Source organism: Drosophila innubila (genome assembly GCF_004354385.1).
Source record: "Drosophila innubila isolate TH190305 chromosome 2L unlocalized genomic scaffold, UK_Dinn_1.0 4_B_2L, whole genome shotgun sequence".
Taxonomy (NCBI): domain Eukaryota; kingdom Metazoa; phylum Arthropoda; class Insecta; order Diptera; family Drosophilidae; genus Drosophila; species Drosophila innubila.
Window position 1 is genome coordinate 9,910,231 of NW_022995372.1, and position 27,148 is coordinate 9,937,378.

General features: G+C 42.1%; 2 protein-coding genes across 8 annotated transcripts in view; one reads left to right on the top strand and one right to left on the bottom strand.

Moving 5' to 3' along the window:
- Window positions 1-192: 192 nt before the first annotated feature.
- The window catches only part of LOC117782156 (chromodomain-helicase-DNA-binding protein 7), a 45,028-nt gene continuing 18,072 nt past the window's right edge, over window positions 193-27,148 (bottom strand). The window contains exons 5-20 of one of the 7 annotated variants that reach the window (XM_034619140.1): window positions 26,947-27,124; window positions 25,204-25,291; window positions 24,847-25,000; window positions 23,206-23,488; window positions 22,964-23,053; window positions 22,068-22,109; window positions 21,232-21,438; window positions 20,051-20,196; window positions 19,200-19,372; window positions 17,434-17,898; window positions 5,903-8,222; window positions 5,123-5,360; window positions 4,850-5,051; window positions 4,550-4,784; window positions 3,753-4,446; window positions 193-3,353 (exon numbers count right to left, since the gene is read on the bottom strand). In XM_034619140.1, coding sequence (XP_034475031.1) covers window positions 554-3,353; window positions 3,753-4,446; window positions 4,550-4,784; window positions 4,850-5,051; window positions 5,123-5,360; window positions 5,903-8,222; window positions 17,434-17,898; window positions 19,200-19,372; window positions 20,051-20,196; window positions 21,232-21,438; window positions 22,068-22,109; window positions 22,964-23,053; window positions 23,206-23,488; window positions 24,847-25,000; window positions 25,204-25,291; window positions 26,947-27,124 — 8,315 coding nt within the window. In that variant the 3' untranslated portion in view covers window positions 193-553. Of the gene's footprint in view, window positions 3,354-3,752; window positions 4,447-4,549; window positions 4,785-4,849; window positions 5,055-5,122; window positions 5,361-5,902; window positions 8,223-11,051; window positions 11,607-17,433; window positions 17,899-19,199; window positions 19,373-20,050; window positions 20,197-21,231; window positions 21,439-22,067; window positions 22,110-22,963; window positions 23,054-23,205; window positions 23,489-24,846; window positions 25,001-25,203; window positions 25,292-26,946; window positions 27,125-27,148 lie in introns of those variants that run through there. The other 6 variants (XM_034619135.1, XM_034619136.1, XM_034619137.1 and 3 more) reach the window with 6 other exon arrangements.
- Window positions 25,418-26,958, top strand: LOC117782158. Its single transcript, XM_034619143.1, has 2 exons — window positions 25,418-26,095; window positions 26,170-26,958. Exons 1-2 carry the CDS (start codon window positions 25,534-25,536, stop codon window positions 26,913-26,915), a joined length of 1,308 nt encoding a protein of 435 aa, XP_034475034.1. The 5' UTR covers window positions 25,418-25,533; the 3' UTR covers window positions 26,916-26,958.

Below are 27,148 nucleotides of genomic sequence, written 5' to 3' on the forward strand. Positions count from 1 at the left end.
GCTACATACACATGTATATATATAGATGTATATATATAGATGTATACTATATATATATATATATGTATATAAATATTTATATATTTAATGGTTTACTTATAATTTACACAACTTTAAGCTTAAGGGATCTACTACTCGTACTTCTCGTACTCGCTTTCGCGTTCGCACTTTTACTTTTACTCGTTCTCGTTCTCGTAGTCGTACTCGCACTCGTACTCGTACTTTTACTCGTTCTAGTCATCATTCTCGAACTCGTTACATTTCGCCTTGATTTCAATTTGCGTGCGTTTCTTGTTGTAGTTGTTGTTACTGTTACTGTTGCTGTTGTTGTTGTTGTTTCTCCTCGATTGGCATTTCTGGTGCGGCACCTGCTTGTGGCCACCGCCAACTGTTTCCTTTTTTGTTGCTTTTGCTTTTGGTTTTTATTCATTTTGTTATTTTCATTTTTATGATTCATCTTGTTGTTGTTGCTTTTGTTGCCTTGTCTGGTTCGAACGCCCGCTGGAGGAGGAGGAGGAGGAGCGTTGTCGTTTGGCTAGGAGCATCTTTTTACTCATTCATTCCGTTCCTCAGACTCGCTGCCCGCTGACAGATTCAGCGTTGCCGCATCCGCCGATTGACGTGTGTGTCGCGTGGAGCGCAGCTCTCGTCGCTTTTCCGGCGGTTGCTCCGCTGCCGAGGCGCCACCATGCTCTGTCCCAGATCGTGGACGTTTCAGGCGATTCGATGAGCGTCGATTCTCTTCGGCTGCTGCAGCAGCTGCCGCCGCTGCAGCCACCGCCGATGAGCTGCTGCTGCTGGAACCACTCAAATTGGCCACTGCACCACCCCCACTGGCATCCAGATCCTCAACGCTGCCACCATGACTGCTGCTGGGCGCTGCTGGTTTCTTTAGGATGGGCTGAATGATGAGTTCGTCGGCCTCTTCGTAGGGAGGCGGCAACTTGGCGGCATCTGCCGCATTCGTGATGGTCAGAGAGATGCGGGATTCGCTGCGCTCAGAACGTTCGCTGCTGGTGCTCGCACCACTGCTAATGGGCGGTGCAATTGTGATGGTCGTCTGCGAGGGCAGATTCGCCGCAATTGCCGCACTTGAGCTCGTATTTAGAGGGGTCAGCGTCACCTTGTCCTGCTCCGGAGTCGGTGTGGGCGCCGGAGTTGAGGAGCTGCTTGAGCTGGAGACACCACGCAGACTCTTCTCAATGCTGCTCATGCTGGCACCCAAATTCAGTGGCAATCCAGCGGCCAAGGCGGCAGCTGTCAGCTCATCCTTTGTTGGATGCAACTCGCTGCGCGCACGCTTCGATTTGTGTTGTTGTTGTTGTTGCTGCTGTTGCTGCTGATGATGTTGTTGTTGTTGCTGCAGTTGCTCGGCATCCAGGGCAGCGGCATAGGCAGCGGCGGCATTAAGACTGCTGCTGGCCGAAGATGTCGGTATCAACGAGATGCCCGATCCCAAACCCAGCGACTTGGTATAGAAATCCATTTGTTGCTTAAACGCATCCTGCTCACGTTGTCGCTTTGCAGCCGAGCTGCTGCTGCTGCCACTTCCGCCAGCTGAGGACGAGGCACCTCCCGTGAGTCCTGCCAGACTGGCCAGTGAACCAGGTCCACTCAGTGGCAACGAACCGCCGGCAGCAGCCATCGCCTGGGCAGCCATCTCGGCGAGCAGCGCCTGGGAGAATTCACTGGACATGCCGGGTATCTGTGGCATCTGGACAGCGGCAGCTGCAGCTGCTGCTGCCACTGCTGCTGAGGTGGATTTCGAACTCTTGCTGCCGGAGGAGGAGGAGCCGCCGCCGCTGTTCGAGGTACCGCCGGCCGAGGACGTTGTGGGCATCTTACCCTGCGAGAAGGCTTGCAATGCAGCCAGATCCGTGGGCAGAGCACCGCGTGCTATGCTCTCGAACCACTTTTGTTGCTCCTTGGCGGATGCCTCATTGGCTGCAGCTGCAGCCGCGGCACGTTTGCTGGCAGCGCTGGAGCTGCTGCTGGTGCTATTGGAACTGCTGGTCGTGGGCATCGGTGGCATGCCCAGGGAACTCATCAGACGTGTCGCTTGGGCCAGATCCATGCTGCTCATGCGACTGAGCGACTCGAGCAGATGAGGATCTGCGCCGGGCATCAACAAACTGGACAATTGCGCCATATCGGCGGCACTTGGAGTCGCCGATGCTGCCGAGTTGCGTTGACTGTTGCTCTGGCGACTGCGACTGGAGCTGGACGAGGGCGTCGTCACAGTTCCGCCGCTCATGCTGGCCATGGCGTTCATCAGATTGGCCGCTGAGTTGGCCGCCGAATTGGATGCGGAACGGGAGTTGCTCGACTTGCTCGACTGCGACTGATGCGATTTGGAGGACTGTGTGGAGCCGGTGACCGCTGCCGAGGATGTGGCCACGCCATTGAGCAGGTTATATTGTTGTGCCAGCTGATCGTAGGCGGAACCCAATCCGCTGGAGCCCAAGGAATATGGATTGAGGCCACCCAGACCCATGGGTGGATACAAAATCGAGGGATTGGGGAAGAGGAATGGAAAGCCGGCGGCCAATTGTGCTGCAGAGGCGGCATTCGCATTCTTGCCACCACCCGATGATCCACCAGCTGCTCCGCTATTGACAACGGCAGCGGCTGCAGCGGCCGCTGCAATCTGTGCCGCCTCGTTCTGTTGTTGCTTCTTCTTGTTGGCGGCTGAGGTGGATGAGGCGCTGGAGGAATTGCCGCCAGCACTGGACTGCGACTGGCTCTTGCCGGTGCCCGCACCTGTGCTGCCTGTAAGGCCGCCAAGTGTTGGACCCGCAGCAGCCATGAGCGCAGCCAGCGACTGGGCATCCATTCCAGCCAGATTACCCAACCCACCCATGCCGGCTAAGCTGGCAAACAGATTCATATTGTTGAGATTACCCAAGCCGGGCAGACTGCCCATGCCGGGCATTGCCCCAAATGGCATCGAAAGCAGCGGATTCTTCGGATCGAAAGCAGCCAGCGGATTCTTTGGATCGAATGCACCTAATCCGGGCAAATTGGCCAGCAAACTTGGATTGAGACCGGCCAGGGAACCAAATTGCAATGCCGCCTGATCCAACGCCGCCGCCGATTGCGATTGACGTGAGGATTTCTTTGAGGAACCACTGGAATTGCCCGCGGGAGACTGAGCCGCACTTGGTTGCTGGGTGTGACTGCTCGAGGAGGCATTGCTGGAGTTCGACGAGGGTCGTCCACCATGCGACTTGGAGCCATAGCTGCCGCTGTTGTCCATGGCGCTAACACTCGGTTTTGGTGATGGTGCGGACATAGGATTCTGCATTTGTTCCAGCCACTTGGGATCCACCTCATAGTTGGGATTCTCCGTCAGCCTAAAACAGATTTAATTCATTTAGTAAATGTGTTAATTTTAACTTGGCTTTAACAACATCTTTCAACTACAAAACTATGTACTTTATTTGTCTCTTTTATAAATTTCTCTATTATCATGTGTTAAGTATCATCATAACATCAAACTAAAATTGTTTTAGTCATATATATTGTAATTTTATAAATTAGTAGAACTCTAAATAAATTTTTGAAAACTTTTATTGAGAATTGCTCAAGCAACAAATTATCACTTTTAAATAGTTGAAAGAATATGTAAAAACGAAGGTACATAAATTGTGTTTTAAAGAGAGGCTATACAGAGGTGTTCCCGAAATGCAAAACAATCAAAAGCGGTTGTTATACATTCCTGGAACCACTCTGATAAAGAGGTTACAACTTACCACTGCATGAGGCGCTTCAGTTGTGGCGCCTTGTTTCCTCCCAGTCGCTTGCCCGTCTGCTTGTTGATCACGGGCACGGGTTCCTCGCCTGTTAAACCAAGTGGACCCGACATGGATTGTTGTTGTTGTTGTTGCTGCTGCTGCTGTTGTTGTTGTTGCTGCTGTTGTTGGTGCTGCTGCTGTTGCTGTTGTTGTTGCTGCTGCTGTTGTTGTTGTTGCTGCTGTTGTTGTTGCTTTTGCAATTGCGCTGCATTTGCTGCTTGTTGAGCACTTGAACTGCTGCTCTGCTGTCGATTGCCACGTCGACTGTTGCTGTTGCTAGCAGCGCTGCCGGCACCAACATAATCAATGCTCAGTTGATCCCCCAGGGGGCTGCTCATGTCCGAAAGCCATTTGTTGACCTTGACATCGTGTGGCGAATTGAATTTCGAGCTGAGCTTCATGGCCTGCTCCATTTCGGCCAACATATTCTCGTAGGCTTTGCGCTGAGCCGGCGGCAGGAATTGCATCATCTTCTGTTGTTGCTTGAGGAACGTTTGTGGATCGTTGGCCATCGTTTGGGCCAACAATGCATTCAGACTGTCCTTGCTCGACAGTCCGCCCATTGTCATATTTTGCAATGCACTCAGGCCGCTTCCCGAGGAGCTGTTGGCGCCACCGCCGCTTCCGCTGCCTTGGCCGCCGCTCTTGGACTCTGCAGAAAAAGAAAGGATACGATTGTTGTTTAGTTGTTGTTGTTGTTGCATTAGGTTTGTCGCCTTGGTATTAGAAATAAAAGCGCAGAGACTCAAACTCACTTCCGGGCACTGTGGTAACAGTGATAGTAAAGGGTTTCTGATTCGATTGCTGTTGACTTGGCGCTTGAAGATTCGCTGGTGTCACAGACACACTCGGCGGTATTTGTGGCTTCTTCGATGACGGCAGCGATGGATCCGGGAAAGTCTTTTGCTCCTTGGCCGCCGATAAGCCCAACACAATCTCATCCAGCTTCTTGCGCTTCTTCTCCTTGCCAATCACAGGTTCCTCAATGGTCTGCAAAACGAAAAAGATTCATTAATTTCATTCATTTGAAAATTTCTTCTCCATTTTTTACTTACACAATTGTTCTTCTTCATCAGCTTGTTAAGCGTGTCATCCAGTTTGCTCTTGCTGCCCCCCATTGAGGGAAAGGCGGAACTGAGCGCCGCATGCACACTTGACTTCTTGGAGGGCATCGAAAAGTCCTGCACCTCGCTGAGATCAATGGCACCAGCGTTGGACACCGACTTGAGCATCTCAGTCATGTTCATTTTGGGCAGGCTGCTGTGGAAGAACCAAAGATACGAGTTAGAAATCTTGCACTTGCAACTGCTTGGATTGTTGCTACGCACCTGGAAGACAAATCCATGGGTGCTCCCATTGAAGGTGGCGGCGTTTTCAGTGCCGGCACCGCGGGCTTATTAAACTGTCCAGAGGATTGGCGGGACAGCGAGGCATGTTGATGCGCCGGCGGCGGTTGCATGCCACTCAAGGCAGCTGCCGATGCTGCAGCTGAGCCTCCACGACGACCTGATGAGCCCGTCAATGCCTCCATGTTGGCTATTTCACTTTCCCAGTCTTTGGGTGCCACTAGGGAATGGAAGAAAAGTAAGAGAAGTTGGAAATTAGTTAAAGGTGTTGATTGTTAAAGAGGTTAGTTAATCAACAAGTAAGAACGGAATAAAAGAGTCTGCTCAACGGTGAGATACTCAGTAACAAAGACATAATGCAGATAATCATAAAAATAGTAAAGATAAGAACAACAAATCTTGGAAAGTAAAAGGAATAACAGGAATAATTTAATCTTTTTTTTATGAGAGGATGAGGATGGTTCTATATATTCTCCTTATATTTTAAACAAGTTCACATGTCTTATATTGCTTTTCTAATTTAGGCTGTAATGAGGAAGTAAAACAGAATACATATATCTGTGTAGAGAATTATCGTATTAGTACAAAACTAGATCTCTAGATGTTTTCTTTTTTCTACCTGTAACATACATTGCCTCTGAATTATATTACTCTTATACACTTTTGGTATCGGGTAAAAAAAGTTTTTATTGCATATCCAAATCATTTCTTATTCCTGATACTTAATATATATTTTTATCTATATTGCAGTTTTCTACTTACTCGATGAGCTGTTGAGCAGAGCGTGCAACTTGGCGCGTTCCGTTTCCACATCGATGGCGATGTGTCGCTTTCGCTTCTTGCCTGCATTGGAGACGCCACTAACCGCACTGGGAACATTGAGTCCTGCCGCATTTACGGCCGCTGCATTTGCACCCGCAGTTGCCGCACTGAGGGACATGCCCGGCAGCAGGGCGGACAGTGATGTGGCATTGCCGCCACTTGCAGCAGCTGCCACAGCGGCAGCAACAGCAGCATTGATGCTGTTGGCATCGAGACCTGGCAACGTCGTTGGCGTCGTTGTTGGCGTCTTCACCGTGGGCATCACGGAGGAGACGTTGCTCGCCGAGACGGAGGCGTTGCTTGCCACCTGTTGCATTTGGGAGGCCTGCAGATGCTTGGTCACACCCTGATCCGTGGTGATGGTGATGACATCTGGCGTCGTGGAACGTCGCTCGATGCTGTTCAGATGGGGAATGGACTCGTGCAACGCAATGTTGAGGTCTGTGGCACCCTTGCACCCGGCAAAGGCACTGTAATGCTTGTCCACTGGCCACTTGTTGCTCTCGACACAGCAAACGATGTGGGCAATGCGACGTTCCAGGGCAAAGTCCTTAAACCAACGTATCATGCACATCTCCAGCTTGGGCTTCTCCAGCTTCTGCTGTTTGACAGCTGCCGGTTGAATAACCTCGAGATCTGGAAAGCGTGCCTTCAATTCGGCAGCCTGTTTTTTGCACTCCTCCTCGACGGCCTTTTCCTTCTCCTTCATCACCTCATCGTCATCGGGATCGGTGGGTGCAGCAACTAGATCGAGGATCTCCTGTTCACTGGGCTGCTTTTCGCTGATCTTCGGCTCCGCAGAGACGGCTTTCTCCTCAGTTACTTCAGTGACTTCCTCAACTTCGGTCTTCTTGGCCTCGCTTTCAGAGACTGTTGTTGTTTCCTTCTCAATCTCTGTGGAGGATTCTTTGACAGCTTCAACGGCAGCAGTTTCCTCGCCGGCAGCTTCAGCTTTAACAGCTGAAGCCTCTTCTTTCTCTTTGGTCACCACTTCGGCGACTTCTTTGTCCTCAATCTCAGCTGTTTTCTCGGCGCTTGCTTCAGTTTCCATCTTAGTTTCTTCCTCCTTTTCACAGCTCTTTTTCTCTTCAGTTGATGCTTCACTTTCAGCTGCAACTGTTTTTGACATCTCGCTTTCGGTTGTGGCATCTGCTTCTGTGGCAGCATCTTTCTCGTTGCCATTCTCTGCAATGGGCTCATCCACATCCATTTTCTCTTCGCTCTCCTTCGGCTTAGCCTCCGATTCGACTTCAGCTTCCTTGTCAGCGGGTAATTCCTTCTCGGCTTCACTGGGCAGCTTTGCTTCGCTCAGCGCTTCCTTCTCTGCATTCTCCGTTGGAATAACTTCCACATCATCTGCTGCTTTCTCAGCAGATTTACTCTTTTCCTGCTCTGTGCTGTCTTCCGTCTCGGGTTTCTCAGCGCTTTGTTCGGGCTTTACCTCCGCCTTCAGTGGTGTCTCCTTCTTGATGACACTCTCTGTGGTGAGCAGCTCATCATCCAGATCGATGATTTCATTCTTTACTGCAGCCGCTGCCGCAGCTTTTTCTGCTGCTGCAACTGCTGCTGCTACTGCCTTTTCAGCAGCTGCCGTCTTTTCAGCCTCAGCATTGAAGGCTTCCAATTTGATGGTGCGCTGTATTTGTGCCTCGAGCTCGCGGATGAAACGTTTCTCTGACTCGGAGAAACTAAAGTTGGGATCATTAAAGATGAACGTCTCCGAGCGATAAAGACCATGCTTCAGCACTGCGGCAATCAGTTCTTTATCATGACGTCCTGGCTCCCACCAATCCGGCGTATCTGCATTCATTGCGCACAGTTTCAGACGCTCCTCGAGCTGTGGATTTCGTGCAACTTCTCGGAGTTTGGCCAGCAACTCAAGGCGATCAAGTATGAGCTTGGCATGCTCTTTTTCCACCTCCTCGATGATACCTTCCAGTCCTCGCTCGTTCTCGCTGAGTTTAAGTCCCGCTTGTCGCCTGCACATGGCCACAAAGACTTTGTAGTAATCACTGAGGGTCTCATCGCTCTTACGTTCCAGATGTGCCATCTGCTTGAACTTGGTCCAGTCCGGACTGTGGCTGCTGTTACCGCTGCTAACGCCCATGGGCGTGCTCAGTTGCATATCAACGCCGTAGCCTGTGAGCACTCGTAGAAATTCATATTCCTCGCGACGATTCCACTTCTTGGGTATGAGCTGCAAGCGTTGCGACTCCCGCTCCTTTGCCGCCAGCTCCATCTTCCCCTGTCGCTCCATTTTCTGTTAAAATAAAAAATAAACTTATATAAGTAGGATATTCCAAGATGATGTCTAATATTATCATGTGTGTTTTCTGTGTAGATGTTGTTGTGGGGAGGATAAGGATTCTAAGGATATTTAGTAATGTGTTTTAAGTGGTGATTAAATTTTAGGCTTTAAATAGAAATACAAATCGGTAGATGAATTTTTACTGGCTAATACCATTCATATTATTATCATATCATTATTATAATTAATTGTTTTCAAAATTTTTCTTAATATATTTAAGTCTTTATAAGTCTCCTTAAAAAATGATATTGGAACAGTAAGAAAATATCTTTATATCAGAAGAAAATTTAAAATTGGTAGATATTCACAATAAAAACGGTTCGATTTCTTTTAAATTTGCCATAATACATTGATATACTTTAAGGTATCTACAAATGTTAATCTACACATTTTTAGAAGAAGATAACATTTTATTAAGTTAGTTCCACATTTGCAATTTAATATGGAATGATTCATGACTGTTTCTTATCGCATTACTCGTACACAAACATATATTTCTTAAATGCGTATTCCACAATCTTTAAAGCAGTTAATTTAATACTTTTATTCAAATTATTCAATTATTTCATTTTTCATATATATTTTTGATTAATTTACATGATAAACTAGATAAAAAATTTGCTCATTTCTTATGACTCACATAAATTCTTTGTATTGGCTTGTTAGTAGATTAAAGAGACATCATCAGACATGAAGTATAATCTTGGCTACTTTACAATCGTAACCCATTCATGACATACCAAATACATTTCAGATAAGATAAGACTTCTCCCACAATAACTAATACTACGCAGCTCAAAACTTACAGTTATGCATAAGTATATACTATGTATAAATAGTAAAAATATGCATTTATTGCAATTCAAATTGATTACTGTTTCCAAAACAGCAACAAAATAAAAAGAATTTGGAACGCAATGCAAATTCATTAAGTATATTTATACAATTTTAAAATAAAAAAGAAAAAAATTAAAAGCTACGAAGCGTCCGGCGGAACCCAAAATCCGTAGACCCCTCTCATCATACACATCATGAGCAGCATAACGGGATGCATCAAGGGTGGGTGCTGCTCTTAGCTGTGTAGGGGGTAGGGGTAGGTGGTAATGGTAGTGGGGGTTGTTGCCTGCCTGCCTTTTGAATTACAATTTTTGCGAAAAGTACAAAATGCGAATGGCGAGCGCAAAGCAAAGGGGCAAAATGAGAGACAATGGCGGTTATAACGACGACGATGACGACTAAATACGAACGAACTGAAACTCAAACTGGAAATACAATAAAATCATAATAATAAAAGTAAAAAATCCATTTTACACCCCTAATAACGTGCCCGAAGTATCAAGAAGGGCAAATGCCAGCGACAATGAGCACGAGGCGAAGGCAGAGACGGAGGCAGGGGCAGATGCAGAGACGAAAGCAGCGACAGTACCAGTCCCAAAAGCCGGAGACAAACAAATGAATCCTGCGAGACCAATTGCACGGGTACCGTTACACAGCAAAAAGAAGCTCTCTTCGCACACACACACACATAGACAAAGCGAAGGCAAAGCAAACACACACACACACACATTACGTGTGTGGGCTGCGTCTCCACTCTTGGTGCTGCAGTTAGTTATGATAATAATAATAATAATAATAACGGTAGGCTGCTAGTCGGCAACTCCTTAGCCCCGACAGCGTTGCCAGGTGGTTGCAAGAATAGCACATATATATTTTGTGTGTGAATGCAAATCAAAACAACAACAAAACTGCAAGCAGTGCTCGTCTCTAGCTCTAGCTCTCTTGTTGGCAGGTCTGGCTTTGCCCTCAAGGATGCCAATTGGAGCAGGTTGGCAGCGCTCAGTGTGTGTGTGTGTGTGTGCCAGGCTAACGGCTTTTCGTATACAAATTCCAAACAAGAAACGATATCCAAAAAAGGGGAGCAAGCAAAAACAAACGACAAAGCGAGTAAGATAAAGAGACTGACTGACTGAACGAAGAAACGAATGAACGACCTCTTCCACTACTTCCCACTATCTTTCTATCTCTCTCCATCTCACTTGCGCACACGCTGAGCGACACGCGACGCCTTCGCCCTCTCTCCGTGCACATTTTGCACACACGATACAAGTGCGAGCGATTGATTATGATTATTAGTAAGTAGCAAGCAATGGCAGTGGCATCGGCAGCGACAGCGGCATCGGCTTGACTTGCGGCGACTGTCCAAAGAAATGGAATGGAATGGAAATGGGGTAGAAGACAGGCGGAAAAACGAATTTAAATGAGCGCTCGCACACACACACTAACAAGCTAGCACTGAGACAACTGGTTACCGTGTTGTGTTTGTTTGCTTGCATACATGTGTGTGTGCTTCTTGCTGAGAGAGTCACAGTAGTGAGTGAGAGTAAGTTACACATGCCGTGTAAGTGGCAACGTTCGTACATGTGAAATCTATAGGCATAAATTTATTGTTTTGTATTTCGTTTTAACTTTGCAGCTCGACTTGCTTCTTCTTTTTCATTGGTTTGCCTTTGCCTTTGCCATTTCCTTTGCCTGCCCTGCCTTGTGGTTATTGCTTTGAAGTTGCTTGAATGTTACTTTTATTTCTCTTTTTTGTTCTTCTCTTGCTTCGGTTTTTTCGTTTCGCGTTCTCTGCACACGCATTCTTTGCATTCACATTTACATTCATTCGATTGTCGCGTTTACCTTCATTTTAATTAAGTTTTGCAAATTTGATACAATAAATTGTCATTGTTGTTGTTGCTATTGCTTTTTCTTATGTTGTTGTTGCTATTGTAGTTTTACCTCCAAATAAATGCCATTGTTTATAGTTGCTGTCGTAGTTGTTGCTGCTGCTGCTGCTGCCGCTGTAGCGGCGGCTGTTGATTTATTAAGATGCTCGCAGAATGCAGAGAAACTGCTAAAATCCATGGGTTTAATAACCTCCATTTTGTAGATTTGGATAATTTTATTTAGGCACACTCACAAACAACACTCGATTTGATATGCAATTTACAATGCATATGGTTACATATATATATCACAAATATTGAAATGGATTTCGATTTCGACATTATTGATTTTAATTAAGCACTAATTATCATTCATTGCGACAACGACACATTTGCCATTTGCACGTTGCTTGTTGTTGTGTTTCTTCAACGACGCGACGTCTGCACTCTGCACTCGCACTCTTTCACTCTCCCACTCGCACTCGACTCGTCTCGTCGTCTACTTTTGCCTCAGCAATTACATTTTTCCATTCGTTTGATTATTATTATTTCTTCTACATGCACGCTACAAACACATTCACATACACAAACACAAACGATATATGCATGGAGCGGGCGAAAGAGGGAGATACATGTATAGACGAGACCCCCGACACGACAACGATGTTTGGATATGGATGCGTTTGCTGCTCAAGCACTTAGACTTTTTACAACTTTACACCGCGGCGCTCAAACAAATAATGAGCGAGCGCATTGCGGACTAAATACAAGAAACACTCCTCACACACACACACACACACACACATAAACACAGCGGCACACTCATGCACGTATACATATAAATATATATTCAGTGAGAAACACAGAGACCACAACGGGGACGCATACGCGCACGGAAGCAGCGACAGCGGCAGCGGCACTAGCAGCTAAAATCGAATGCGAATCAGCCAGCAATAGCGACGGCGACAGCGACGAACAGAACGGGGGAGAGGTCGGTCGCTAGTCAACCCAACAACACAAGCAAGCAACCAACTACTATTGAGCGAGGGAGCAGAGCAGAGCAGCAGCAGAGGCAGCAGCGCTGAGCCAGAGCAGAAAAACCAAACCAAACGAAACCAAACAATCGTGAGATTAAGCCAAACGCCGTTTTGGGTGAATGTGAATATGAATGAGATGGGCAGGCAGAAAGGCAGTCACAGCCTGTCCTCTGAGGTGAATGAGCGGCAAAGGCAGGCAAGGCAAGGCAAGGCAGGCAAAGCAAAGCGTCACTTGCAGTCCCAACCAACGGAGAGAGAGAGCGCATTGGATGCGGAGAGCGACGATAGCGAGAGCGAATGAGAGCGTATTATATTGTGTCTGTGTGCGTCGACAACAACAACAACAGCAACGACGACGACGACAGCGAGGAGTGTTGTGCACTGGATGGACGAGTTGAAGAAGAATGAGGAGGCACCACATTGTGTCAACTGTGTAATGTAAGCAAAAGGCAATGGTAAAAGCAGAGCCTGCCAACATACACATACGCATAAATGCTCGTATATATGTATGTATTTATTCACTCACACACGTGTGCGCGCAAGAGTGAGAGGGGCAGGCGGAGGGGGATGGGGATACATGACATACACGGCAAAAAAGCCAAGCAATGAAACAAATGTACCACAAAAAGTGTTGACGACAAGGCATAAGCAGAGCAGCGCAGAGACAGCCGGAATGATGTTGGCGCAATCGAGAAGAAGAAGAACATCGGGCAAAGGACACACAGCGTAAAAGGGATAACATAAAATAATAGCCAGCCATGCGCTTAGGCAACAACAGAGAAATGGATTAAAATTCAGGTATAAAATGTGGACACTCACACATGCATACACACACACACACACACACATAAAGCAGAGAAATAATGCGACTAGAAATTTGTATTTTATTGATGGAACAAAGTAAAAAGATCAGAAGGACAAGTTCTGTGTGCATTATTAGAGCATCGAATGATTATTTAATTAATACGACCTTTGGCTTGGGGCGACCACTACTAATCTACATATAAATAATTATATGTAAATGTATATATATATATATAATTCGCAAAGATTGTTGAGCAAGTAATGCGAAAGATAGAAACTGCAGTAAAGTGCGATAAGCACGTAGTCAGAGCACCGCTGAGTATAAAAACGAGATTATTAATCAATCTGTAAGATACAGATACAGATACACATCCAACAATCCCACCACCACCACCACCATCATCATCATCTGCAGCAGCAGCAAAAAGCAAGCTGCCAATCGACGGCGACGGCGACAGCGACACATCTTCAGCAAATGCATATGACCAAACACTCACACACACACACACATATGTGCTCACACACACGCATACAACAACATGATCGGTTGCTGAGAGAGCAACTGCAACTGCACGTGAGAGTTTACGTTTGTGATACTGTGTATGCACATACCATACACTTCTGTATGTTTGTGTGAGTGCTTGACGATTTTAGATGTACGTTTGTAAATTTGACTAAAGCGTAACGCCAAAGTAAATCAAAAGGCAGGTAGACAACAGAAGCAGCGGCTCATTTGAGACACGTAGCCCCAACCCAACTACAAACTACGTCTATGTATGTATGGGAGTGTGCACTTATATTGATGAACTGACCATTGCACACTGGGCAGGTTTCGTAAATGATTCGAATTGTTTATTGTTGACAGGTGTGAAATGAATGCGCCGACGCGACTGCGACAGCAACAGCAAAAATAAGAGCAGCTGCTGCTGCTGCTGCTGTGAGATGCAACAGCAACACGTGAGGCGCACGCGCACAGTAGTCAAAAAACTACAGTCGTTAACAAATGGTAATTGCACCACTGTGCATGCCATAGCACCAAATGCTAATAAAATAAAAGTAATAAATCGAATAGCGGTCAGCAAATGTGAGCATCCAAGCAAATCGCAGACCCCAAAGATGGCGTAAAAAGAATGGCAAACACACTCACACATGTACACAGAGAGATTCACAGATACATACATACATGTATGTACACTAGTTAACTCTATGCCTCTGTTCTAAATACAAGTTGCAAAATGCAAAAAGGGAATAACAAAAAAGAACGGTCATTCGAGAGTCGTGCCGACTGCGAAATACCCTGCACTCAAGCCCTTAGTTAGGTTAATGCGGTTTAAGAAATACGGTAATCCTGAATTCTCTTAAACAAAGTACAAAATACTTGATTCAAGCACGATATTTGGCTGTCATACAATTTTTTGATTGTGGGAGTTTTGTAAGATTTTTTATATTTTTATATGTTTGGCCCGATGATATCTGAAATTTATTCTTGAATAGTTATAATTTGATCACGATATAGTTCTAAACTCTACAAGCCATCTAAATGGTTTAGCTTTTATAATCATTTGCAATTCGTTAATTTTTACCGATTGGCTAGTTGTACCTAAAATTTAAAATAAGCTTAGTTTGGTATACAGGAACCTACATAGAAATGTGGGAGTCAGACGGACGGACAGAAATAAATCCACTAGAATTTTTGTGCTGATCAAGAATACACACCTTATGGATACTGCCATTTTCGGAAAATTTTAATGGGCTCAGGGTATTAAAAATTCTTTTAAGCTGTTGCTGTGGCTGCAAGAAGGAAAAAAAATGAGCACGAAGAGCAACGAACAGTAGAGCAAAAGGAGCAGACAGCCACAACAACAACTACTATAACGATGAGCTCAAATGAGCACAATTAGGCTTTGGCTTTATTGATGCGCCGCGAGCAAAAAAGAACCAGGCAGGAACGGAACAGGTCAACACATCCCAAGTCACATACCATGTTACCTCATGTATGTATATTCGCAATCATCGCGTCTCGCTCAATAATTCAGCCCACGAGCTAGTCCCGTGAGAGCGAGCGAGTAAGCGCGACACGGACACGGATACGGATACACAGCAGCAGCAGCAGCGTCTTTTGGGTGGGCGCAAAAAAATTAAACATTGGATAAATCCAGAAAATGTAAAATTACAAAGTCACACATACATACAATTTCATATACACCTATACTAGATACACACACAGGCGCTCTCATGGAAAACTAATACCAACAGAGGGCGCACAAGTACAGCCAACAATAACAACAACAACAACTACAACATCAGCAACGAGGAGCGGAGAGCAAGAAGAACCACCCGTTACCGATACCCAATATTTTCAACAAAACAGTCGGAGTCAGAGACCAACGTCAACAACAGCAACAACAACAACAACGGGCAGCAATCATCGTCACCCAAAGAAGAACTTTACTTCTTCAATACAACAACAAGAGAGCCACAAGGAACAAGAAGAAACAACAACAACAACAATAGACCATTGCCATAATGCGGCTTTGGCTTTGCTTGCTCTTCTTGATGCTGCCTCTGCTTCTTCTTTTGCTGCTGCTGTTGTCGGCGACGCTGCTGGTGCTGCTGTTGCTTGTTGTTGTTGCTCGCTTGATTGATGGCGCTGGCGTTCGCCTTGCCTTTTGATAATGGCGTCGACAACGTTGTTGTTGTTGCTGCTGTTGTTGCTACAGTAAAATACGCGTCAGGTTGTACAATTGACTTCATCTCCAAGTCTCGAATCTCATAATTTGACCCAAGCTCTTGTTTGGCCAACATGACTGTAGCTTCACTGTCGTCAAAGGTGGCAGCACCAACAACCACAATAGCAACAACATTTTTCGGGGAGGCTGTTGCTGAGTGTGCAAAGTGGTTTGACATTTTCTCGTTTGCTCGTTTTGGCTGCTCATTCGCGGCCGAGTACAGAGCATCGAACATCTCGTGTGCACCACATTTCGGGCTTCAAATTCGAAGTCGAAGCCCAAGTGGAAGTCGAAGTCAGCTCTCGGCATCCATTCGGCAACTCTATGTGTATTTCTTTTATTTTGCATAAATTAAGCATAAGTGTATTTGTATTTGCCCCCGTGTTGTCGTCGCTCTCGCGAGCTTGTCGTTCGTTTCGTTTTGTCATCGTTGCTTTTGTTTGAACACTCGGAAGTACATACACAGACGCATAGACAGTTATACATTCGTGTGTGACAGACACAGACATCCACCACCGCCACAGCCACCTCACACGGTGGGTGTAACTTATTTTATTTATTTATTTTATCTTTTTCTTTTCGCTTGCCAGATTCCCTCTATTTTTTGGCTTTTCACACACTCATACACGATTCGCAGTTGGGGGTGCTATTGCAAAAGGGGTTTTTTATCGATACACAGAGATATCTATCGACATAGAATAGAGACAGATACAATGGCAAATAAGCATATAATATCAAGATTTACATGCTTAGAATTTTCACATTTGATACAATTTGCAGTTGAAAATGAAGGGACGAAATCGAACATTTTTAATTCGCTTGAGATCATTTTTGCGTTGACACCCTTATTAAATGATCACCTGACAACCCCCCCAACCACATGGTCTAATAAGAAATGACAGAATGGTTTATAAAGTCAGCTGAATTACGTCACAAACCTTTAAGTTGTGGGCGACATTAATTTTTTTGGGGGTATTTACAGATATGCTGAAAACTGATTATTATAAGAGTTTCATATCGAAATTGCAGATAATTTTAAGAGAAAAACACAATTAGTAAAAGAATTGAGGGGAATATTGGGATAATTTTAGAGATAATCTTTTGACTTGGAAAATCTTTATTTGATTTTGTAGATAGATAGTCATAAAATAAAAAGTTGTAGGTTTGCACTTTAGGAAGTAATATTAAAAATATTCTGCAATAATATTACTGAAGCTAACCAAATGTATCATAAGGAGAGACAAATTTAGTCCTGTTGACTTGGTTGAAGTATAGAATTAAGGAAATATTTTGTTAAACTTTTTATAAGATTCAAAACAAATTATACAAGGTTTATAAAATTTGTCACGAAGCTTTTAATGTATTGAATATTAAGAGGTTTCTTTACGGATATGGCGCTGAGAATTGAGTATTATATGTAAGGTATTTATTGTTAAATTTAGTAATAAAATAAAAATACTTCGTATAATTATAGACACATAAAAGAAATAATTGTACGTTTATCAATTGTAACATATAGTTAGTTAGAATCATGCAAGGTTAGTATGCAATTTGTACTTTTGGTATAATAGGGGTTAGTTCTCAACTCAACTTTATCTGGTAAATGTGTGGTAAGTTATTGTCAGTGTGAGTGGTTGGTTGGTTGGTGGGTTTTGAATAAATTTGGTTGGTCATGGTCTATTAAAGCCCCTCGATAAGGATTGTGGTAAGGGTGTGTTAAGTTCTGCATGATATTTTTGCCAAATAGCTGGTTATGTTGTTGTGGGTTGTTGAGAGGGAGGTAACTTTGGGTAAATCGGGTTATATTTGGTAGTGTTTTGTAATGCATATTGTAATGGTACTCATCAGATAGATAGATTTCTTGTTGTTTGGGCGATTCACGTACATTGTTCATACTAACCAAATACATGGCCAGTTTGTTGATGTCCAAATTGGCCAATTGACTGACGTCTGTGGTGTTGAGGATGCTCAGCATAAGGCTGATATCGGCTGCAGTGGGCATGGCCGGTACCGTTGATCCGCCGGCATTTCCAACCTGCTGTTGTTGTTGCTGCTGCTGCTGTTGTTGATGACTCATTCCGTGTTGTAATGTTGAACCGGAACCAGTTCCGACGGCGGCAGCGGCAGCAGCTGCTGAGGTGCTTGCACCCTGCGATTGCATCAATGCCTGCAGGCTGCGATTGCTCGAGTCGAGTTGTTGCTGAAGCTGGCTAACAGATCCGCCGTTGCCACCGCTTGTTGCAACATTGCCGCCCCCGTTGCCACCGCTCTGCATCTGCATTTGCATCGACTGCAGCGTCGGCGTCGTGGGCACCGAAAGCGGCGGCGTCGATGAGACCAATGCCTGAAGCTGTTAAAGGCAGAAGTAGGAGGATTTGGGTGTTTGGTAAGAACTTGGTTAAAACGGCATTTTAACAGCATGAGAGAAAAATGTGAGAAAGAGTATGGAATATATGGAGAGAGAGGGAACTGCTTCTGATTTGTGAGAAATGTGTTGGCGGCACGTGGCACGTATTATTGGGTATTTTTTTTTTTTTTTATATGTCGTAGTTTTGTTAATCAGCTGTTGGTTGTAAGGTTTTCTCTTTAGTCCGTTGTTTCTTCTTCGTCAATTGTCATCAGTCTTTTTTCATTCTACATTTACTACATGTACAATTCTAAGCCAAGTAGTTAACTACGGCCAACAGCTAAGCAACAAAACTACATACTCCAAAATATATATATGTCCAACAATTACAGGACACTACGATTTTCTTTATTTATTTTTGTGAGTTTAAGTTGTGTTATGCTCAAAATACAAAACAAAAACAACAATCAAAACAAAAGAAAGGGAACAGATGAGAAATTGCAAGAATGTTTGAACGAAGCAACACAAATGTTCTCAACAACATTTTCAATATTTCCATTTTTTTTTTATCTTATATTTTAAACCATTTTAATAAAATAATCCTTAATTATACTAAATTACCATCATTTTTGATAGGATATTTTAATTTGAAGAATAACTGAAAATTGATAAAAGTCTCGATAAAGTAGAAAACATAATAAATTAGACATTTGTCAATTTTTCTTAATTTAAACAAAGGGTGTTTTGAACCGAACCTCGCAGAACCAGTTCGGATCGGATTTTTTACCAAACCGGCCGCGCGAATCCGAGCATGAACCGAACCACACTTCTTCGGTTCGAAAATAAAAAAATATTTACATACTTTTTATGCTTTTCTAATATTTCGCGACTATTTGAAACTACGAATAAAAATCCTATAATTATAAGTCATATCTTATTTAAATCTATTTAAATTAGATTTCTTAAACAAGAAATTTACTTTGTTTTAAAAATCAAGAAACATTTTAAGCAATCATAATTTTTTTATTAAATTAAACTCTGGGCTCAGAAGTTTGATTTAAACTAACATTTCCATCATTCTTCCTAGGATATTTTTTGGATGTGCAGGGCATGTGTAGATTATAAACATTTGCAGTTAGTTTCTCAGTGATATATTAAAGATCACATACTATCCTAAACAGCTCAAAAATTGCAGGAATAGTTTTAACAATGTACATTGGGGATAGTTGATTGGGGACTGATGTAGATATATGTATGGATGGTATGTGATGATTGAATAGTCATTTTTTGGTTGTGTCACTTACCTTGGCCTTTTGTTGTTGCTTGAGTTCCTCCTTTTTGTAGTTACGTTGATAGGCAGTGATGACGCGACGAAGTCGGGTATTGAGATCCTGCATTGATGGCCACAGTGTGGCATCCTCGACGGCTACCAAAGTGGGTGGATAGCTGCCCGCAACGCTTTCCTCCTCGTCCAAGCCTAAATTTGAGTTGGAGTTAGCATTTTCGCAGTTTTGACCCGTCGACTCCCCGCTCCCAGGGGTCGCTGAAGTCGAAGAATTTGTTGTTGTTGTTGTTGTGGTGGTGGTGGATGATGGATTGGTAATGGTGGTAGTAATAGTAGTGGTGGTGGTGGTGGTGGTATTGATGTTTTTGGTGGCGTTAGTGCATGAATCTGAACCGATCTCAACCGGAGCAATGGCAGCGGCATCATCAGCATCGCAATCAACTGGCGCAGCGTCCTCATTGCCATTATTGGCTTTGGCCTCACCTTGGGCCTTTGTCTTGGCCTTATCCATATCAGTGTCCAATGCATCTCCGGACGCAGCACTGGCTGCTACCGACGTTGCAGCAACATCGCCGCTTGAATCGGCATCAACGATGGCATCGTCGACAGCAGCCACTGCCTCGTTGTCGGACTGCTCTTTATCTTTATCATTCTCTTTATCAATTTCAATATCTTTATCTTGATTTTGTGGCGATTCATTTGACGTTTCATTGCCAGCTGATGCGGCCTGTGCGTCCGCCTCGACGGCGCTGCCATTGCCCTCGACCGTGACCACTTCTTCGTTGGTTTTTTGATTTAAATTCGAAATCGAATTTGAATTTTTGATTTTGATGCCTTCGCTGTTTATCTTTTCGCTCTTATCGCTCTTACCCGACGAACTGGGGCGCTCTGGATCAAGCGAATCCTTGATATCGCCCGCAGTTAGCTTGGTGGAATCCGAGTCTTTGGTCGTTGTGGTGCCATCATCGTCAACCTCATCGCCGTCATCGTGTTTCGAATTTGCATCGTCCTCATTTCTGTAAATTTAAAAAGTAAGCAGCAACTAATTAGACTTAAGCTTCTAAATTCAATTTGGCAACGGGTTTATATCAAAATTGTGTTTACACAAACAGAAAAATACCCAAACACAGACATAAACACATTTATGAGTGTTATTATCTGATGTGACCATATGCTCAGTGTGACCATTTTAAAATAATTTTCATGAGTGTTAAATAGATCTGACTTTAAAATATTCTCGATGGCAATGTCTTATTTATATGCTTAAAATCTTTTTGACTCTAGTTTTGAATAATAATAATAAATTATTTGATGCCAAATTATCTGATCTAATAACCCCACCGAACATACAAATTAATAATCCCTGAAGAGTCGCTAATATTATAAGATATACATTTTTATTCTTAACAGCTGACCTGTTATAAAGAAGTTTGACGATGCATTTTTGGTTCTGTAGTGAAGTTAAACTATAATTTTATTTCGATTTTAGCATATCTGTACTTTTGTAGTATGTTTTTATACCAACTACTTATAAAATAAGTGTTCGTTACAATGTATGTAAAGGGAGAAAGAGGCATGTCCGACCCTATAAAGTATAAATATTCTTGATCAGCTTCATTTCTTTCTCAATCGTATCTTCTTTTTAAGGGACTATTGCACGGTTTTTTTTTTTATTTATTTTTTTTTACTTATTTTATAATAATATTAGACAATAATACGTTAACACTGAACACAACTATATGTTGGGTTATTTAAAAAAAAAAATTGCTATTATTAATAAATATAGTCACAACACATTCCCAGAGTCTGTTTAATGTAAGAGTCTAACCACCAACTTTGTTCGCTTGGTTCATTTTCGGCCATAATATGGATAGAGACTGGTCTCCAAAGTTTTTGGGGTTAGTACTTGTGGCTTATGTTGTATTACGAAATGGCAGATGGTTTAAACTTAATTTCGCTTAAGCTAAATGGATGGGGGAGAGGAATGTGGGGTTCTTTTTTGTAATTTAATTTTACTGATTTTTTTTTTTTTTTTAGATTTTGAAACTTACATCGGCAAATTCGTAACGGCCAAATCGTCACCGGCACCGGCGCCTACGTGAGTGACAAAGCACAGGTTTGGATCGGCGCGCATTTGACGGTACATTTCACAGCCATGCTTGTAGGTTCCAACCAATAGACTCTTATCACAACAAATGGGATTCCACCATGAGGATGGCACTTGATCAGGCGTTGGCGGCGGGCGAATGGGGAGCTCACTACATGATTGATAGATATATACACACATATATATATATATATTTAATTAAAGAGAGAGACATATGCATGAAAGGGGATAAGATTTCAAATGAGTTTTTATTGTTTTAGTACATTAAAAAAAAAGGAAAAGTATTATGTTATATTTTGCAACAAATTCCTTGCATAATTTTTGTTGTTGATTTTAACAAAAAAAAAAAGATTAATTAAAAGAAAAGCATAAAAAGACTTTAAAATAATAATAATAAGAATAAAAAATAAATCATAAAATTTGTATTGTTCTTGCTTTTGTTAATTGCCAATTTGCGCTACAGATTACAGATTATTACAGATTACACAAAACTACAAATGCAACTGAAAAATATATTATCAGAAAATATATATATGTTAACTTTCAGATCAGATATCAATTTGGAATTTTGAAAATGATTATTCTGTTCTCATTTCATATTTTCTGTTGAGCATAATTTCATTTGATAGATCGATGGATAAATGATTGATAAGGGCATGGTTATCAAATCGATTTCCCTATTCGCCTATTCGCATCTGATGGGCGGATGGTGGGCGGGGCGATCGTGCGTGCGTGCGAGCGAGCGAGCGATAGAGCGAGATGTGTGTGGATAGATATTACCTTTCCAGATTGAGTGCTAGTTGCTTTGATACTTTCATACTGCTGCAGTTGTTGTAGTAGTTGTTGTTGTTGTTGGAGTAGTAGTTGTAGTTGGTTGTTGTTGTTGTGGTTTCCAAAAAGTTTGTGAGTGAATGTGTGTACATATACATATACATATTCATATATAGTATAGTCGTTTTCAAATTAGCAATAAGAATATTCGTCACAAAGTTTAAGAATAAAACAAAACACAGCGATTCGTTAAAGTTAAAAATACATTTGATAGAGGATTACGAACAATGTTAGGAAATGTTAATGTGAATCTTAGTTTATAAAAGTTGCATAGATTAATTAAAATTTGAATAGTATAATGATCTATCGTCTAAGCACACTGAATGAGAACAGTGAAAAGTTAGTAACGAAAGTAAAGTTAGTAAAGAGTACAACAAGAGGAGACAAAGAGGGCAAAGGAATAATTTGATATTTTAAAAGCAAATTAAACCCAAAACTGAGAGGATTACATCTGATATTATAAAAAATTGTCACTTCATTCACTTTCACTTGTGAGTTTAAACATTTAAAGTAGTTTTCAGTTAAAGAGTTATTAATTAGCAAAAGACAAACAAATTGGCATTTTTGTTTTTGGTATTAAGTAGTAATTACATAGAAACTCAAATTAATAACAACTATAAAACATGGCAAAACAAATGACATGAACAACAATAAATAAAAATTTAAATTTGGTAAATAGACAAAAATAAATTACTTTAATGTGAATAATAATAAAAAAAAAACAAAGGCTTGAGGGCGCTCACTGAAGGAAGAGAGAGCAACAACAATCAATCAATCAACGACAACAATCATAATCAATGATGACGTGAATGACGATGATGAACGTATGGACATTAAACGCCTACCTGATTGGCGTATTATCCTTGATCTGTTGCACAAATTCGCCAATGACCTCGTGTTGTATATAATAAAGCATCCGGACGCGCAGCAGAACCCTGTAAGAGCCAAAGTGTCAAAATAAGAAAAATAAACACAAAAGAAAAAACACAAAAAGAAGAAAAAAATAAAATAGAGTATGTTAGCAAATTCAAGCCTGGCATTATTACGGAGATTGTTAGTTAAACAAATTCGATTCCACACGACTCACTTATTCGCGTGTCTGCCCAGATGCTTCTTGTATGCGCCCTCCAGATAGGCATCCGCATCGTATTTCTCCTTCTTGCTCCAATGATTGGGATCATGTATGCTTGTTGGAGCAATCACAACGGCAGCGGCCACAGCACTGGCGCTAACACCAATTCCATCCTTGCCATCACCAGGACCATCCAAGGCGCTGGATTTGTGGGCGGGTGTTGTGTTCCCACTGTTGCTGCCCGAGGTAGTACCTGGTGCGGGCGTCATCTCCTTGTTGGACTTGCCTCCATTGCGTCCTGCAAAATGTTTTGAAGAAAGTAAAGAAACTTAGTTGCGATTCGCCCATTTTCCAGTGAGTCGTCCGAGATGGAGGACAAGCTCAACTGACTTGACAATGGTTGATGCATGACAAAAAGTGTTCTAATAGCACATTTCTAATTATGTACAGAGTCATTATGATACAATATGCTTAGAGATATGAGAGTATTAAGTTTAAGCTACGAAATAAATGAATGAAAATCATCTTTGGATTAGCCAAAGTTTACATACACTTACAGGGAACTCTTGGAAAGCATTTTTATTTATTAATTTACACATTTAAATAGATTTGGAAGATTTAAGAAAATGGTTTCAATTGTTTATATTTTTGTATTGACATTAGTTTTATGTAGGCTGAAGGCTGATTAATGAAATAAATAATTGTATTTTTAAAATTTTTAACCAATTTAATTATTGTAATTAATTGTCAAATTCGTTATAATGTTGACTAACATATAAGAAAACTTAAATGTTGTGAAACTTTGCGTTGATTGAATCTTGATCACAAAGAAACAGACAGACCCTGAAATATTTAGATATACTTTGTAGAGTCGTAGATAATATCATTATATGAACTTTGATCATTTATTGTTAACTAGATTATACTCAAATTAATTGCAATTGCACGTTGTTAAGCAATGAAAAATGTGTATAAATTGATGGCAATTAGCTAAGTACAGTATGAAAGTGATATATGTATAAGTTAGTTAATAAACAAGTATTTATATTTATATGTTTATGGATTATATAAATGATAAAAGGTTATAGTAAAAGGCATACAATTGCATGGCAACAAAACATACACACACTTTTTTTCATTATTTACCAGTTTCTCTTTGTTGGCGTTCGTCATGTCGTTGGTCAAGTCGAGTCAGTTGCTAACTTTGTGAGTTATAATAGAGAGAGCTTTGGTAGTTAAAATTTCGAAACTTCGGCAGACAGTTAAGAAACAGAAATTGGCCAAAAGAGAACCCATTACATAAAGTAGTATAATATAATTCATCAAAGATCTGGCAGAGTGAGAAGCTTCTAATCCCAACCAGTTGGATGACTGGTTTTTTTTTCTTTTGAAAATCAGAGTGTATATATATATATATATATATAAAGATATATATGTAAGTAGTTTGATAGGTAGATTTAATAGCTAGTGGTAGTAAAATAGTCCAGGCCCAGATATAGTGTGTAGTAATTTGTTTGTACAATACGAGTAATTTTCTGTGTTCAAGGCAGCTCGTTATACTTTTTATGTTTTTGAATTCTGTGTTTTTCTTTTGTAGTTTATAACTCTCTACGTCCGTGCAGCAGTTGGAGTGCGTGAATGTATCTTTTACCATACCTTTGGCATTCCTACCTCGTGGCACCAAATTGTGTAGGCCACTATGATCCCTGCTGATCTTCTGCACTTCGCCATCCTCTGTGGGCGTAATCAGATCCCAAATGAACGTCTTGATCTTCTCGTCACCCTTATACACTTGCAGGCAATACAGCAGCTGTAAAATCAAAATCGATTCTCCTTAGTTTTACAGCAAAATGCAAATTTACAAGGACTTATTAATTAGTTGAGAAATCAGCGGGTTGAGAAGTTAGTTTTTACTCAGCGAAAACCTAAAGTTTTCTCAATATTAGCATGGTTGGTCATCATTTAAAAATTTTGGAAATATCTATTAAAATTTGGGAGGCATTTGCCACTCACAATAATGCGTGCACAGTCCTCGACGTCCACATCACGCCAGCCTCGTTTAAATTGTCCCAACTCCAAGAGTTCCGACCAGCGTCCCCAACTGCAAAGCAAAACAAAAAGTTATATTAGTATTTCAAAATCTTTGTAAAGAATAGTTGGCCTTAAGTAATAACAAACTTCAAACAAACTATAATTCACACTATAGTATACAATATATATTGTGTAGTTCATTTCCTTTTTTGGCTTTAAGAAATTCATCAAAAATATACTATTATAGCTTGTCTGTTTAAGGACAACTTTCATAATTGCATTTGAATTGTTTAAGATAACGCCTCCATCAAGATGTATAGCGCATCAGAAACTGCGTTCTCCATACGATCCGATCTGAAACAGCTTACAAAGAGATCACAACACACGATGCATGATGATCAGGTACCAGAATTGGATATCATGACCATTGCGTATAAGTTCTTTCTGGATGAATTTGCTCAGCTTAACGATGAAGAGCGAAAATATCGTTTATCCAATTTAGATGCGTTGGAAATGCTACAGACAATTGAAATGGTACAGAAAGATTTGGCCATTTACAAGCTGGAGAATCATATAATGGTTGATTTTCTTGAGAAGAATGATCCCAAATTGTTGGTGGGATTGCGACATCGACGCACTTCAATCTTAAAGAAACTGCAAAACCAAAGGAAACAACAACAAGACAATTTACAACATTCGAGTCGTCATTCGAGCTCCAAGCGTTCCATATCCATGTCCATACATATGGCCAGCAGCATGGGAGGGGAACGACGCAAACCGATTGAATATAAGCTCAATTACAAGGCCAAAGCCGAATTGGCCGAAAAGGCAACGTCCGAGGTGGAAAAACGTGTCACTGATATTGAGAGGAATGGTAAGATAATGTTCAGTTGATAATTACACTAAGTAAAAGTGTGAAAGTATTATTCATTTTTTAATTGTGTTCAGCCACGGTTGAGGTGAAGCAGCTGCGTGCCAAGATCGAGGAATTGCGTTATCGAAGCGAGGAGACCATTGAAACGGAGAAGAACTTTATGTTGCACTTTCTGCGTGATGAGAACGACAAAGCCTTCCTCGAAAACGCCACAGAGCGTCAGATTGAGCGTAAACTGCGCAAATTTACGGCGAATTGGTTTAAGAATGCCCGTGCTCTGTTGGGCACCATGAGATTAACAATTGTCTCCCTACAGGAGACTTGCCAACAACATCGTGCGGATTTAATTACCAAGGCGGATCTTAGTGGCATCCTTACTGCCGTGGACTTTGAGAAACTGATTATAAAACGAAACGAGCTGATCAATGAGCTTGAGGAGAAGAATACACACATGGCCGGATTAAAAGGCATTACTGGGAAGACATCCCTGGCGATGACCGAAGAAAAGCAGGCAATGATGAATCTGGAGACGGAGATGCGTAATGTGCTCAATCGCACTGAAGAGATTACACGCACCATAGCCAAGTTGGAGAAGGAAGTGTCCATTGTGCAGACGAACAATGAGAAGGATTATGTTATATTGGGTGAGTTGCGTGGACAGTTGGACGAGTTTGAGGCACCGAGCGTTACCGAGTACATTGAAAAGAAGGAGGAGGCCATCTCTCTCGACAAGGAGGAGAAGATGCTGCAGCGCAAGATCTATATACTTAATATGAAACTGAACAATGTAATGCGACGTTGCAGATATCGTGATGAATAATTATTGAATAAAATTGTAATTATTAGTTTACCCGAAAGACAGTAGACCCTTCTCGACTTTGAAGCACTCGGATTTGGCCCAATTTCCATATTGTATCTCCTCCAGACCCAAGGCAGCCAGTGCATCTCGCTCTCGTGGTATATACTCTTCGTGTCCCTTCTTCTCCAGATTACGATTGCGTTTCTCCTTGCGCCGACGCGAGCGCAGACCTTAAATTGACAGTGATTAGAATT